At 41.9% G+C, this 11,461-nt stretch overlaps 2 protein-coding genes across 4 annotated transcripts in view; both read right to left on the reverse strand.

The window, feature by feature from the left end:
• Positions 1-9,968, reverse strand: part of gch1 (GTP cyclohydrolase 1) — a 20,272-nt gene extending 10,304 nt beyond the window's left edge. Inside the window, exons 1-2 of the mRNA XM_023405823.2 lie at positions 8,959-9,968; positions 1,540-1,649 (exon numbers count right to left, since the gene is read on the reverse strand). Of these exons, the coding sequence (XP_023261591.1) occupies positions 1,540-1,649; positions 8,959-9,337 (489 nt within the window). The 5' untranslated portion in view covers positions 9,338-9,968. The remainder of the gene's footprint in view (positions 1-1,539; positions 1,650-8,958) is intronic.
• A 689-nt stretch (positions 9,969-10,657) lies between these two features.
• The window catches only part of wdhd1 (WD repeat and HMG-box DNA binding protein 1), a 15,465-nt gene continuing 14,661 nt past the window's right edge, over positions 10,658-11,461 (reverse strand). For all 3 annotated transcript variants that reach the window (XM_023405826.2, XM_087173862.1, XM_023405825.2), the window contains exon 26: positions 10,658-11,105. In XM_023405826.2, the coding sequence (XP_023261594.1) occupies positions 10,911-11,105 (195 nt within the window). In that variant the 3' untranslated portion in view covers positions 10,658-10,910. The remainder of the gene's footprint in view (positions 11,106-11,461) is intronic.

Raw genomic sequence — 11,461 nt, forward strand, 5'->3', positions numbered from 1 at the left:
TACAAATGCTGAAATTTCACAGCATGGAGCCTGTTTTTATTTGTTGATCATCATCAATTTGAAACACAAAAACTGAGGAACTGGTTCAAGCAGTTTGTAACATAAACATCAGTTAAATTAATATTCAAACAAATGTCTAGGGATGGACTCGCACTCTCACTGCCTTTCTTCCGAGTGTATCAAACCAAAGCGACTTCCTTCTCATGACTCGTCGCCCTTTGGTTTGGACCTGAGACTGAACTGAACCCGTGAATGAGATGTTTCAACAGGGAAGAAGTGAAGCTGAAGAAGTGATGAGACCGTTTTACGGCTGAATACGAAACCGAATGACAGATGTGTTTTGAAATATATTTTCTCTTCATGATACGACACCCTGCAATAAACTGCTCTCCAAACAGTTTATCAAGCAGCTGGTGGCTACTTGCGGAGAGGAGGGGGAGGAGAGGGAGGAGAGGGAGGAGGAGGAGAAGGAAGAGGAGGAAGAGGAGGAGGACTCTCTCTGCGTGGTGAGTCACTGAGAAACACAACACACGGATAGACAGACAGATGAGAGAGGCTGGATAAGAGGCAACGTGAGGGGAGGGAGGAGCATGAATAGCCACCTGATGGACACCACACACACACACACACACACACACACACACACACACACACACACACACACACACACACACACACACGCAGGAGGTGTTGTAAGTGTTTGTGTGATTCACTGCTGTCATCAGAGCCCATTTACACCGGTGGAAAAGAATCAGCTGCCAGGCCCGATTGTCTTAAACGACATGCACCTGCAGGCGAAGATGGAGGGATAAAGGGAAGCAGAGAGAGGAAAGGCAGAAATAGGGAAGAGGCCAATCAGGCTTTAGTGGAGAGTAATGATGTCAAAGCAGCAGCAGCAGGAGGAGGAGGAGGAGGAGGAGGCCAAAGCAAACGCAGGATAAACAGATCTCAGCTAATCTGATTGTTTCTCATGTTCTCTGTCTCTGTTGTTCAGACCCGCGGCCTCCAGATAAACGACACAGAGACAGATACACATCTCTTACCATGTTTTTACCATTTCTTGGATTCAATTATGAACATCTGCAGCTTCCTCTGCAGCTCGGGACGAACCTGAAGACAAGATGAAATCCACAAAGACCGCGCAAAGATGGTTTCCACCAACTTGCACAGACTTTTTAGTCTGACTTAGAACGGAGACGGAGTCTCACCAAAACCATAAGAGCCGCACGAGAACAGGTGACATGTAAAACGATTCACATTCAAAACAGATGTGGCGACAAGATATCACTGAAACTAGAGTTTAGAGAAGCGTATGTCACAGTACACAAGATGAAACACTGAAACACATAAAATAAATAGACGACCCGCGAGAACGCCAACTGTCTGGTACCAAAACAAACATGGACACCAACCAGCGGCTTGTACTGTACCTTTCAACTGATGTAGCTGTCTACGTGTGTGTGTGTGTGTGTGTGTGTGTGTGTGTGTGTGTGTGTGCGTGCGTGTGTGTGTGTGTGTGTGTGTGCCTGCTTCTCTCACCCTGCCGAAGATGGGCACCAGGTGATGTTCACACATGGAGAACATGTCGATGTCTTTGACGATCACCATCTCGTCGTGGTCTTCGTCGAAGATGGCGTCGTTCAGCACGTCTGCGGGGGAAAAAAAAAAGCAAAACACAAGCTTTTTTAATCTTATACTTTTTTATTTACATACTTGGCTACCACCGTAACTCTCTCATTTAATCTTTGACTACTACATTAATTTATCTATTTTATCTACCCAGAATTAGCTTTTGTATTAATTTATTGATTAATTAGGAATGAATGAATCCAGTTTGGCTCATGTAATTTTAAATAGATTACTTAAAATACCTAAAAATATTTGTTTATGTGCTGTATTTTGTTGTTTTATGTCCTTTTCCAGAGGATTTTTTCATGTCTATAAAAACCATGCTGCATCACTTCCTCTACCCTGGAGGACAGACGGACAGAGACAGACTCCACCCACAGCCGTGTCACAGGTTCATGGCGGCCGAGTCTCTTTATCGTGGACTCCTCCGGTGTTTCTCTCCAGCAAACACCGACGTCTAATTATAGCTCTGCTCCCATACGCTCCTTCCTGTTGTTGCTTTATTGCATTTTTCGGTTGCCAGGGGTTCAATAAACTGCTTTATCTGTTTGTGACGACGCAGACGCCTCTCGCTCTCACCGCGGCACTTTTTAATTTCCTGACTCGCTATCTGTTAGAGGAGGGAGGAGGGGACGATGGAGGGGAGGGCGGGGAGGGGCGAGGTCACCGGAACAACAGAGAGCAGGCTGACTTGTTGCTTCAGTCTCTGCTGTTTATTGTATGAAAGTGTGTGTTTGTGTGTGTGTGTGTAGACAGGGCAGCAGGTAGTCTGTGTTTGAAGCGGGTTGGGAAAAACATTCAGACGCTCTTTAAGTCTCTTTTTTTATTTGTCTGACTGTGACGCAGTTTGAACAACAAAGCCGTGGCGTCTTTCATCGTGATGATTTTTATTCTTGTTCATATTTTCTGCAGAAACCATCTTGTCTGAATTGGTTTTTGACGCCTCAAGTTTGACGATATTTAGGGTTAAGACAGGAAACAACAGTGTTACCCTGGTAAACAATAAATGTCCGCTCTCATCCGACACGTCCTGGTTGTGACAAACTTTAGAAGTGGTTTTTGAAAGGAAAGATCCTCTTTACTCCATTTGACACAATTCAAGTTGTAACATAAACCTGCAGTAAATGCACAATTAGCTTAATTCTGTGATGTCACCCACACACTCAAAGACTGGAGAAGCAACAGGGTGAATCTCTGAACACGTCCTGGTGCCTCCCACTGATAGTCGGAGATGCAGAGGGGAAACAGCGAGCACGATACGAGGCGGATGAGAAAGATCTGTGCAAATCTGCTCTGACATGTCGGAGCAACAACGTACGACACAAGGATTTTATTCCTTCAGGACACAGAAGCACAGAGATGCTTTTTCAGTCCAAGAGACATCATCCATGCTAGCAGCGCTTTGAGCTACACGCATGCTAACATGTTTACAGCGACAATGCTAAAAATGTATTAAACAGAGGAAAATCGAATACACCAAAGTCAGCAGGATTCATCCTCTGGGGACCATGAATGTCTGAACAAATTTTCATGACAATCCATCCAATAGGAGTTCAGATATTTCAGTCTGGAGCAAAGCAGTGGACAGACAGACACTGCCAATACCAGAGGCCAATAGCAGTGCCACCAATGGCTGTTGGCGGCTCTGAGGTCATATATTTTATAACTCTGCTCGTCTACTAGAAGTCAGTTTGTTGGATCTTCACCACAGCTTCTGGACACACTTTGGTTTTAAACCTTATTAACCAACGAACAAGAAAAACGGATCCTGGACACAGTTTGCCTTCAGGTCAATACTGTAATAAAGTGGTAATCCTGTTTTGAAAGTTTTGTAATCAAGAACAAAGTTTAAGTGAAAGAGAGACTCTGCTGCTGAAAACCCCAGAGGAAAACTGAAAATAAATGATATAAATAATACTCTTATAAATAAGGATCATTTGAACCGTAGATGTTTTTGCTTGTTTCGACAAATTAACTATTAGCAGTTCCTGTTTGCAGCGAACTCATAGATGTACAGACAACTATCACTGGATTATTTTAACACTAAAGAAAAATGTGATGATTCTGCGTTCTGCAGTTATAAAGAGCATCTTTTATCTATGATTTATGGAGGCATATTCATGATGGACTTCAGAGATAATGATATCCTCGTTAAGGTTGAGTCACACTGGATATAAAAATATGCATCAGTTCCAGGGCATTAAAACCCGTCTGATCGTCTGACTGCTCGTCCTGTGAGACAACAAACTGTGGGTCCTCTGTTGTAGCAATGTTTCCTACACACACACACACACACACATGTACATACACACACACACACATGTACACACACACACACACACACACAGACACACACACACCCCCTGAAGGAAAATAACATTAAATCAACCTTAAGTAAATAAAGGGCAGCAGGTGAGAACGGTCGGCTTGGATGCCCTGGGTGTCAGATAATGACAGTGTTACTCATCATCAGCTCTACGTTCAATAGTGCTGCCTCTTCTTTGTGTGTGTGTCTGTGAGAGTGAATGAATGAATAACACACACACACACACACACACACAGACACACACACAGTAAAGAGGCCACATGTTGACATGTTCTGAATGAAGCAGGAAACAATGCAGTGAATGACTACATAAACGAGGTTATTCATTTATTATTCAGACAGACAGATATGTGTGTGTGTGTGTGTGTGTGTGTGTGTGTGTGTGTGTGTGTGTGGTTAGGGTTAGTCTTAACCCGGGGCATGTAATCATGAGTCAGCCCTGTACGTCCCTGTCTTAAAATACACACAACTTGTGTTTGAGCGACATTTATAATGCAGTTTATTTCCCGCTTTCGCATCCCATAATATTGAGTCTTCGTGATGTTTTCACATCTGCTGAGTCTCAGGAAATTGTGTTTCTGTTAATGCAAAAGGACGTTTATTGACTTGAATCTGACGACTCCCTGACGCTCTGCGCTGCCTTTTGGTTGGATGCTACAAAAAAAGGCTTTCTTTTTATGTTGTTGTTGTTGCTGGGCAACCACACAGTCATCTGGCAATCAGCTGTCAGGCCTTCAAGCAGGTGTTGGGTATTGTTGTAGGTAATGTCACGTTAGTGGAGTTGTTACAAATGAACGTGATGATACATTTTTATGTTAAAAGTGTAATTACAACCTACAACTTTTTCTCTTCTGTCGTCGTTTCTGTCAGTAATGATGAAGCTGTACGCATCGAGTTGGCTGCTGAGAGGACGTCAGACAGGTTTTAAACAAACCTCCAGGTCAGACAAATTTATTTGGAGGAGAAAATTATTACTCATTATAATCAACGTTTTGTCTATAAAATATCAAAAAGTAGTCCAAGCTGATGTCTTATCTTCCGAAATCAAATATATTCAGTCAAAAATATCCAGTTTATAAATCCTCACATCTGAGAAGCTGAATTTACAGAATATTTTGTAGTTTTTGTTTAAAAATGAGTAAAATGAATGATTCTTTTTTTTGTCGCGTGACTAATCAGGTAATCAATCCAGCTGTAAAGGCTAGTACAATACCAGCATGCTAATGCTCATCACAGGGACTGAGTCTGCATGAACTTTTATTGCAGTTCATCCAACGCTGTAGTTGTTGAGAGAGTTTAATCTGAGCAAAGTGGAGGATTAAACGACAAACAGCTCCAACTTTGTCCATCCGACAGTTGCACGTGAAAGAAACTCTCTTGCTTCAGTGCTCAGCGTGGAGAGTACTGCGCTGAAGTACACACAGTTAACTTAAGGCAAATGTAGAGTGTATGACTGTACTCAACCTCAGGAGAGAAGTCAGCTACAGGTCCTGCTGTGAGAAACCTCTGATGAATAAATTCAGAACTTATTTGGACTCATTTTGGAAACTACGGCCCAGATGTGAGGTTACATGTGTTGAACACAGATCTAAAGAGAAACAAGTGCCACCGAGAGTCATTCTAATAAACCACTTAATAATATAATACACAAAATCAAATATTCGTTGAAGTAAATTTTCAAATAAACATGACAAAAAATTTTGTGGTTCCAGCTTCTCAAAAGCAAAAAGATTTACAGCCGTTTTCTATGAAAATAATGTTGATACTGTTGATGGTGAATACATCAACTTGCATTGAAATTGTGACCTTTTATAGATAATTCACAAACCGATTGATAGTGAAAATCTTGTCTTAGTTGCAGCCCTAATTCAGACGATTATCTTTATCAATTAGAGGCACAAACTAAACTGAATGACATTCTCGTTTCTTTAATTGGCCTCATGTAACAGCTCAGGATTCCTGTTTAATCTCTGCAGAACTTTTCCTCTTTACTGTTTTGTTGATCATGTGCTCGACAACAAGAGGATTTCAGGCTCATGTTGTAATGAAAGCTGAACCTGTGACCTGCACACACACACACACACACACACACACACACACACACACACACACTGATCAAACAGTGCGTCACTTCTCTCAAAAAGCTATAACTCTCCACAGACTTCCAGCTTCAGTCCGAAACCTACATGTTTTTCTGCTTTCCAACAAGTCAAAGGGGGAGGCTCCTGCAGCAGCCAATCAGCAGACAGACAGAGCTCCGCCGCTGCCTAAAGAACAACACACACATACACCATCCCTATCTGTATCATCCACTGTTGTCCACCCTCTGCTGTTCAGAGGAGCTTCTGTAGATGAAAGCTTGCTGCGGCCAACACGCTCAAAAAACACGAGCCACCATCTTTGCACCGGGTGCCCCCTCATTCTTCCCTCGCTCCACTGCATTCCTTCCTTTAACATTACAGCTTCATAACACACATTAACACCCCCACACACCCCCACCTAAACAACAGCCAAACTACCTCCAGATGGAGTTAAAGGCGAGGGGGCTGTTCCCCAACTCCAGCCACTCCCAGCGAGCCACAGCGCAGAGACGCCGGCCCATGTGGACCTGACTCTGCGAATCACCCCGCATCCAGATGCCTTTTTTCTCCCTCTCATTGCACGTGATTCAGCAAATCCTCTCTGGGAGCGACTCCGGAGCAACAGGCCGGCCGGTTTGTCCGGATCAAACATGAGGCCTGGGACTGGCGGAGATAAATCTTACAGACAGATCTGCAGCTTTTGAAGAGTCGAGGAGCTGGTTTTGTCGCCCGCGGGGTCTCATAACAACACAGCTCTGACTGGCCGTATCAATCTCAATTTCATTTCTTTGACTTTCCCCTTTAAAAACCCTGCTCTGCAAACAAAACGGTGCAACACACCAGAACAGAAGCAGAGCAGGAGACGCACAATGACACTGATGAAAAGCATATTTTTTAAGTTTTTGCAGATGGCAGCTGGTTTCACTGTGGGCCGTCTGATCAGAACAACATGTTAACCCCTTCGTTTCTGCTGCATCACTTTGCAGTTAAGTTTGTTGTTAAAGGATGACAAAGTTTCCAAATATGAGAGACATTTCCATCTGAATTTTGACGAGAATTGAGAAAAGACAAGGGCTGCAACTAATGATTAATCTGGAGATCACTTCTTTGATGAGTCAGTTAGTATAAAATGTGACTCGTTTTGTCCAAAACTGAAAAAATAATGAGTTTCCAACACAACCACAAAACTAAGTGACTTGATCATTTGATCCGATCATCCGAATTCTTCAGATCCACTCACTGATTCATCGTTCCAGCTCCACACAGGAAAACTAAAATATCTGCATTTGATGAAACAGTGGAGCGATGAAAGACAGAAGATGTTGGGTTTTAATATCTCGTTCATTTGTGGTGTAACTGACGGACTGCAGAGAAAATATCACGTCTCTGTCAGAGCTGATGAACCTGAAGCGGAAATGTAGAAGGTTTAATGTGTAAAATTCACTCAGATGTTCATGTGCAATGATTTTAATTTGAAAGGAAATATTTCAAAATAAAAGGTCTGTTTTGCAACATCTGTTTTGCACTTTGTGTTTGTTTTACTCATGTCTGTTTTAAACAGGATTATGGCTCCAACTCTGGCTAAAAACAACAGGTCACTTCAAATGTGGTGGTGGAAAGTAACTAAGTACATTTACTCAAATACTGTACTTGAGTACCTCAGTGTGACGTCACTTTATACTTCTACTCCACCACATGTTGACACAACGACTGAACATTTTCTCCACAGCAGATTAAGACCTTTAAAACCCGTAAATGATAAAGTGAATTAAACAACATCGTTAAATTAGATCTGACGTCAAAGCATCCATTATAATAATTCAGTTTTACAACATAATATTAATGCCAGGGGCTTTTCCGTCTGCACACGAGTACATTTACTTTTGACATTTTATGTACATTTGACTTGCAGTGATTTTCTCACTCAATAAAAAAGTTGAATTCAAGACTTTTACTGGTTAAAGAGAATTTTTCCAATAATTTTACTTCAGTAAACAGCTGGAATATTTCTCCCAGAGCTGAAATATAATAATATAATAAATAAATAATATACAAAAGCTTCAGTTCTTCAGTTTCCTGTGTCAATTTAAAGAGGATAATAGTTCAGCCTCTGGCTGAGCAGATGTGTCTCACCCAGGTCGTTATTTACTTTTTTTTATTAAACTGTGAGACGTGTCATGATCACCAGTGAGCAGCGGGAAAATCTGGAACTCCAGTTTGATAATTTAATTAATGAAACAGTTTAAATCAACCCTCTGACAGTGAGTTTTTTTTACATTTTTACTTAAGTAAAAGTAACAAAACTAACATATAAAAACTAAAAGTAAAAATACAAAGCCAAAATTCTGCATTCAAAATCTTACATAAGTAAAAATACCTAAGCAAACATGCACCATGCAGAATGGCATCTCAATTTTAAATGCTTATGTACTATAGTATTGTCTGATTATTACTGATCGATTACTGAATAAGCAGCATTTACATGTTGCAGATGGTGAAGATGGAGCTAATTTAACTGTTTGATATGTTGAGTGATAATAGTTTGTATTTTATAAGCTTATCACTTGTTTCACTATGTAAACTTTTAATGTGCAGAGTAATGACAGCTGCCAAATGAATGTAATAGAATCATAACTAATATTATGAACTGAAATGCAGTGAAATTTAACTATAAAGTCCCTATAAGGTGAGTAGCTGTAAACTGAGCACTTGAGTGTATAGCTTTGGTCCATCCCACCGCTGACCTCTGATCAGCAGGTCCAGAGTCTGATCTGCTCTCACAAAGTTAAAAAAAAAGCAGGATCAGCTGTTTTCTCAGGGTCCAGTGAGTTTTGTTCACTCTCCTCTGTCAGACCTGCCACCTGTTGAACACCGGACAAATCCCAGCCGCCTCTGAGCGGCTTTGAGGATTTACAAACTCACCTATAATTTTCTCCTGGTAGCCCTTGGTGAAGAACTGCATGGCGGTGGCGGCCCTCCAGGGGGTTTTGAGGAGCCCCTGCCTCTGCGGGTCTTCCCCGAGCCCCCGCAGGATGGTGGTGTAGGCAGCGGCCAGGGCCGGCAGGCTCATCTCGTTGTCCTCCACGCTCCTGGTGCGCTCGTCCTTCCAGCTCTCCATCACCGGGTTGGCCGGTCGGTGCGAGCCGGACTCCGCGCCCGGAGCCTGGGGAGCGCCGGTGCGCCCGGTGCCGCCGGCTGGCCGCTTCACCATCCCGTCAAAGTGTCCGTTGAGCACGGAGTCGCTGTCCCCGGTGTCTTTCTTCTCACCTGAGCCGTACGGAGTCTGTTTGGAGTGATCCATCACTTCTTCTTCTCAGCTGAGCACTTGTTGGATCAGGGTCTCTTCAGGCGCTTCTTGTTGCTCCTCTCGCAGCCTCAGCATCCTCGGGCTTTATAAGAGCGGGATAATCCAGGGAGAGCTCCTATTGGCTGTCCGGCTCCAGAGGGAGGGCTCACCTCCCCTTTGACTCACACATGGACCGTGAAGATGAAGATGAAGATCTGCAGGGAATCCCAACCAGTCAGTATCCTGTTAGCAGATACGCTCTCTCTCAATCAACAGGAAACTGTGAGAATAAAAACTGTAAAATGAAGATCACTAAACTTTATGAGAGAATAACAACCTCCCTGCTCCACAGCGCGTGTTGAGCAACAAAATATCTGAATATCATCATCAATGAGGAACTCGTTTCATACCTAACCTCATTTTATTCTTCAGTCACGCTTGAGTTATTGTTTTTTAGAGCTGAATCAAATGTTTTACTTTTACTTTAGATAAAGTGTGGACCTTTCACTGTTGTTATTATCACTATTAGTTTTGCTGTTGTTTGTATTTTTATTTTCTTGTTTCCTTTTTTTTGTCTCGATTTTAATTTACATTGTTTTGCATTTCAGTGTGCATTAACTTTTGATATCTTATGTACATTTGACTGGCAGTGCTTTTCTCACTCAATAAAAAGGTTGAATTCAAGACTTTTACTGGTGAAGGAGAATTTTTCCACTAATTTTACTTCAGTAAACAGCTGGAATATTTCTCCCAGAGCTGAAATATAATAATATAATTAATAAATAAGTTTCCTGTGTCAATTTAAAGAGGATAATAGTTCAGCCTCTGGCTGAGCAGATGTGTCTCACCCAGGTCGTTATTTACTTTTTTTATTGAACTGTGAGATGTCATGATCACCAGTGAGCAGCGGGAAAACCCAGAACTCCTGTTTGATCATTTATTTAAACAGTTTAAATCAACCCTCTGACAGTGACAGTTTTTTTCTTACATTTGAGTAAAAGTAACAAAACTAAAATATAAAAACTTAAAGTAATAATACAAACCCAATTAGCCAAAGCTGATAAATAGAAATTAAATGGTATTTTTTTCCACTTTTGTGTCTCTACTTTGTGATTTGAACTAAACAGCAAACGTGAGCGTGAGCCAACATTTTACTTTAGACAAACACTAAGTTTAATGCTCAGTCGCCTCATGTTGGTAAATCTGCCAATCCATTTTGGAATAAACTCGGTGAACAAATAAGGGGTTGAAAGCTTACGTTCAGTGTGAGCAGCAAAGTTCTGGTTCTGGTTGTGAAGAGACGCTGATGAGCACGTGTAACGAGTTAACACAACATACAAGAACTCAAATTTATTTAAACATTAAAATACAGTAAAGGGTTTTAAGAAATGTTATGAGTGTAATAAACCAGGAAACCAAACCCAGCAGCTCTGAGGACGTTTTCAGGGCTTTAAATGTTCTGATTAAGTGCCTCAAAACAAAACATGTCAGTGATCAGCTTCCACCATGATGATGAACCGATTTCACAAATCGATCAATCTGAGCAAAAAAAACAAACAAACAAACAAACAAAAAACTATTAAAATGTTTAGTTTTTGTTAAATGCAAATGCTGAAAGCTTAGAGGAGGGATCCAAAGATTTTTTCTTCTTGGCACTATTTTCATCCACTTTAGTTTGTCCATTTTCATTTTCTTCATCTCCTCCTCCTCCTCCTCCTCCTCGTTTCCTCTTCTTTAGATCTGCTGCATCTCCAGTTTGGCCTTTTGCTCTGTCTGTCCATGACTGAAAAAAAAGGACATAAATGCACATGTTAATTACTGCACAGGACAAAACAAAATTATATTGTTCTTCTGTCTATCCAGGATCCAGGATCCAAACACCTACGTGACGATGACTAAACGCACACGTGGACACTCAGGCGTGCGTCTGAAATTGCATCCTGTCATGTATAATCACTATTGACAGGCTGCATCTCTTTGGCCTGCTGGCTCTTTTCCTCCTCCTGCTTTTATTATTTCTCTCTCTCTCTCCAGCCGAGACAAAAGGAAGCGCTTTACTGAGCGTAATGGAGCCGGGATGAATCATCAGGCCTGGTGAGTGGAGTGGCAGCAGCACAGCCCCCCCCCCCCCCCCCCCCC

Source organism: Seriola lalandi, unplaced genomic scaffold (assembly GCF_002814215.2).
Source record: "Seriola lalandi dorsalis isolate HSWRI2012SDOR001 ecotype SW California unplaced genomic scaffold, Sedor1 jcf7180002054286, whole genome shotgun sequence".
NCBI classification, from domain to species: Eukaryota; Metazoa; Chordata; class Actinopteri; order Carangiformes; family Carangidae; genus Seriola; species Seriola lalandi.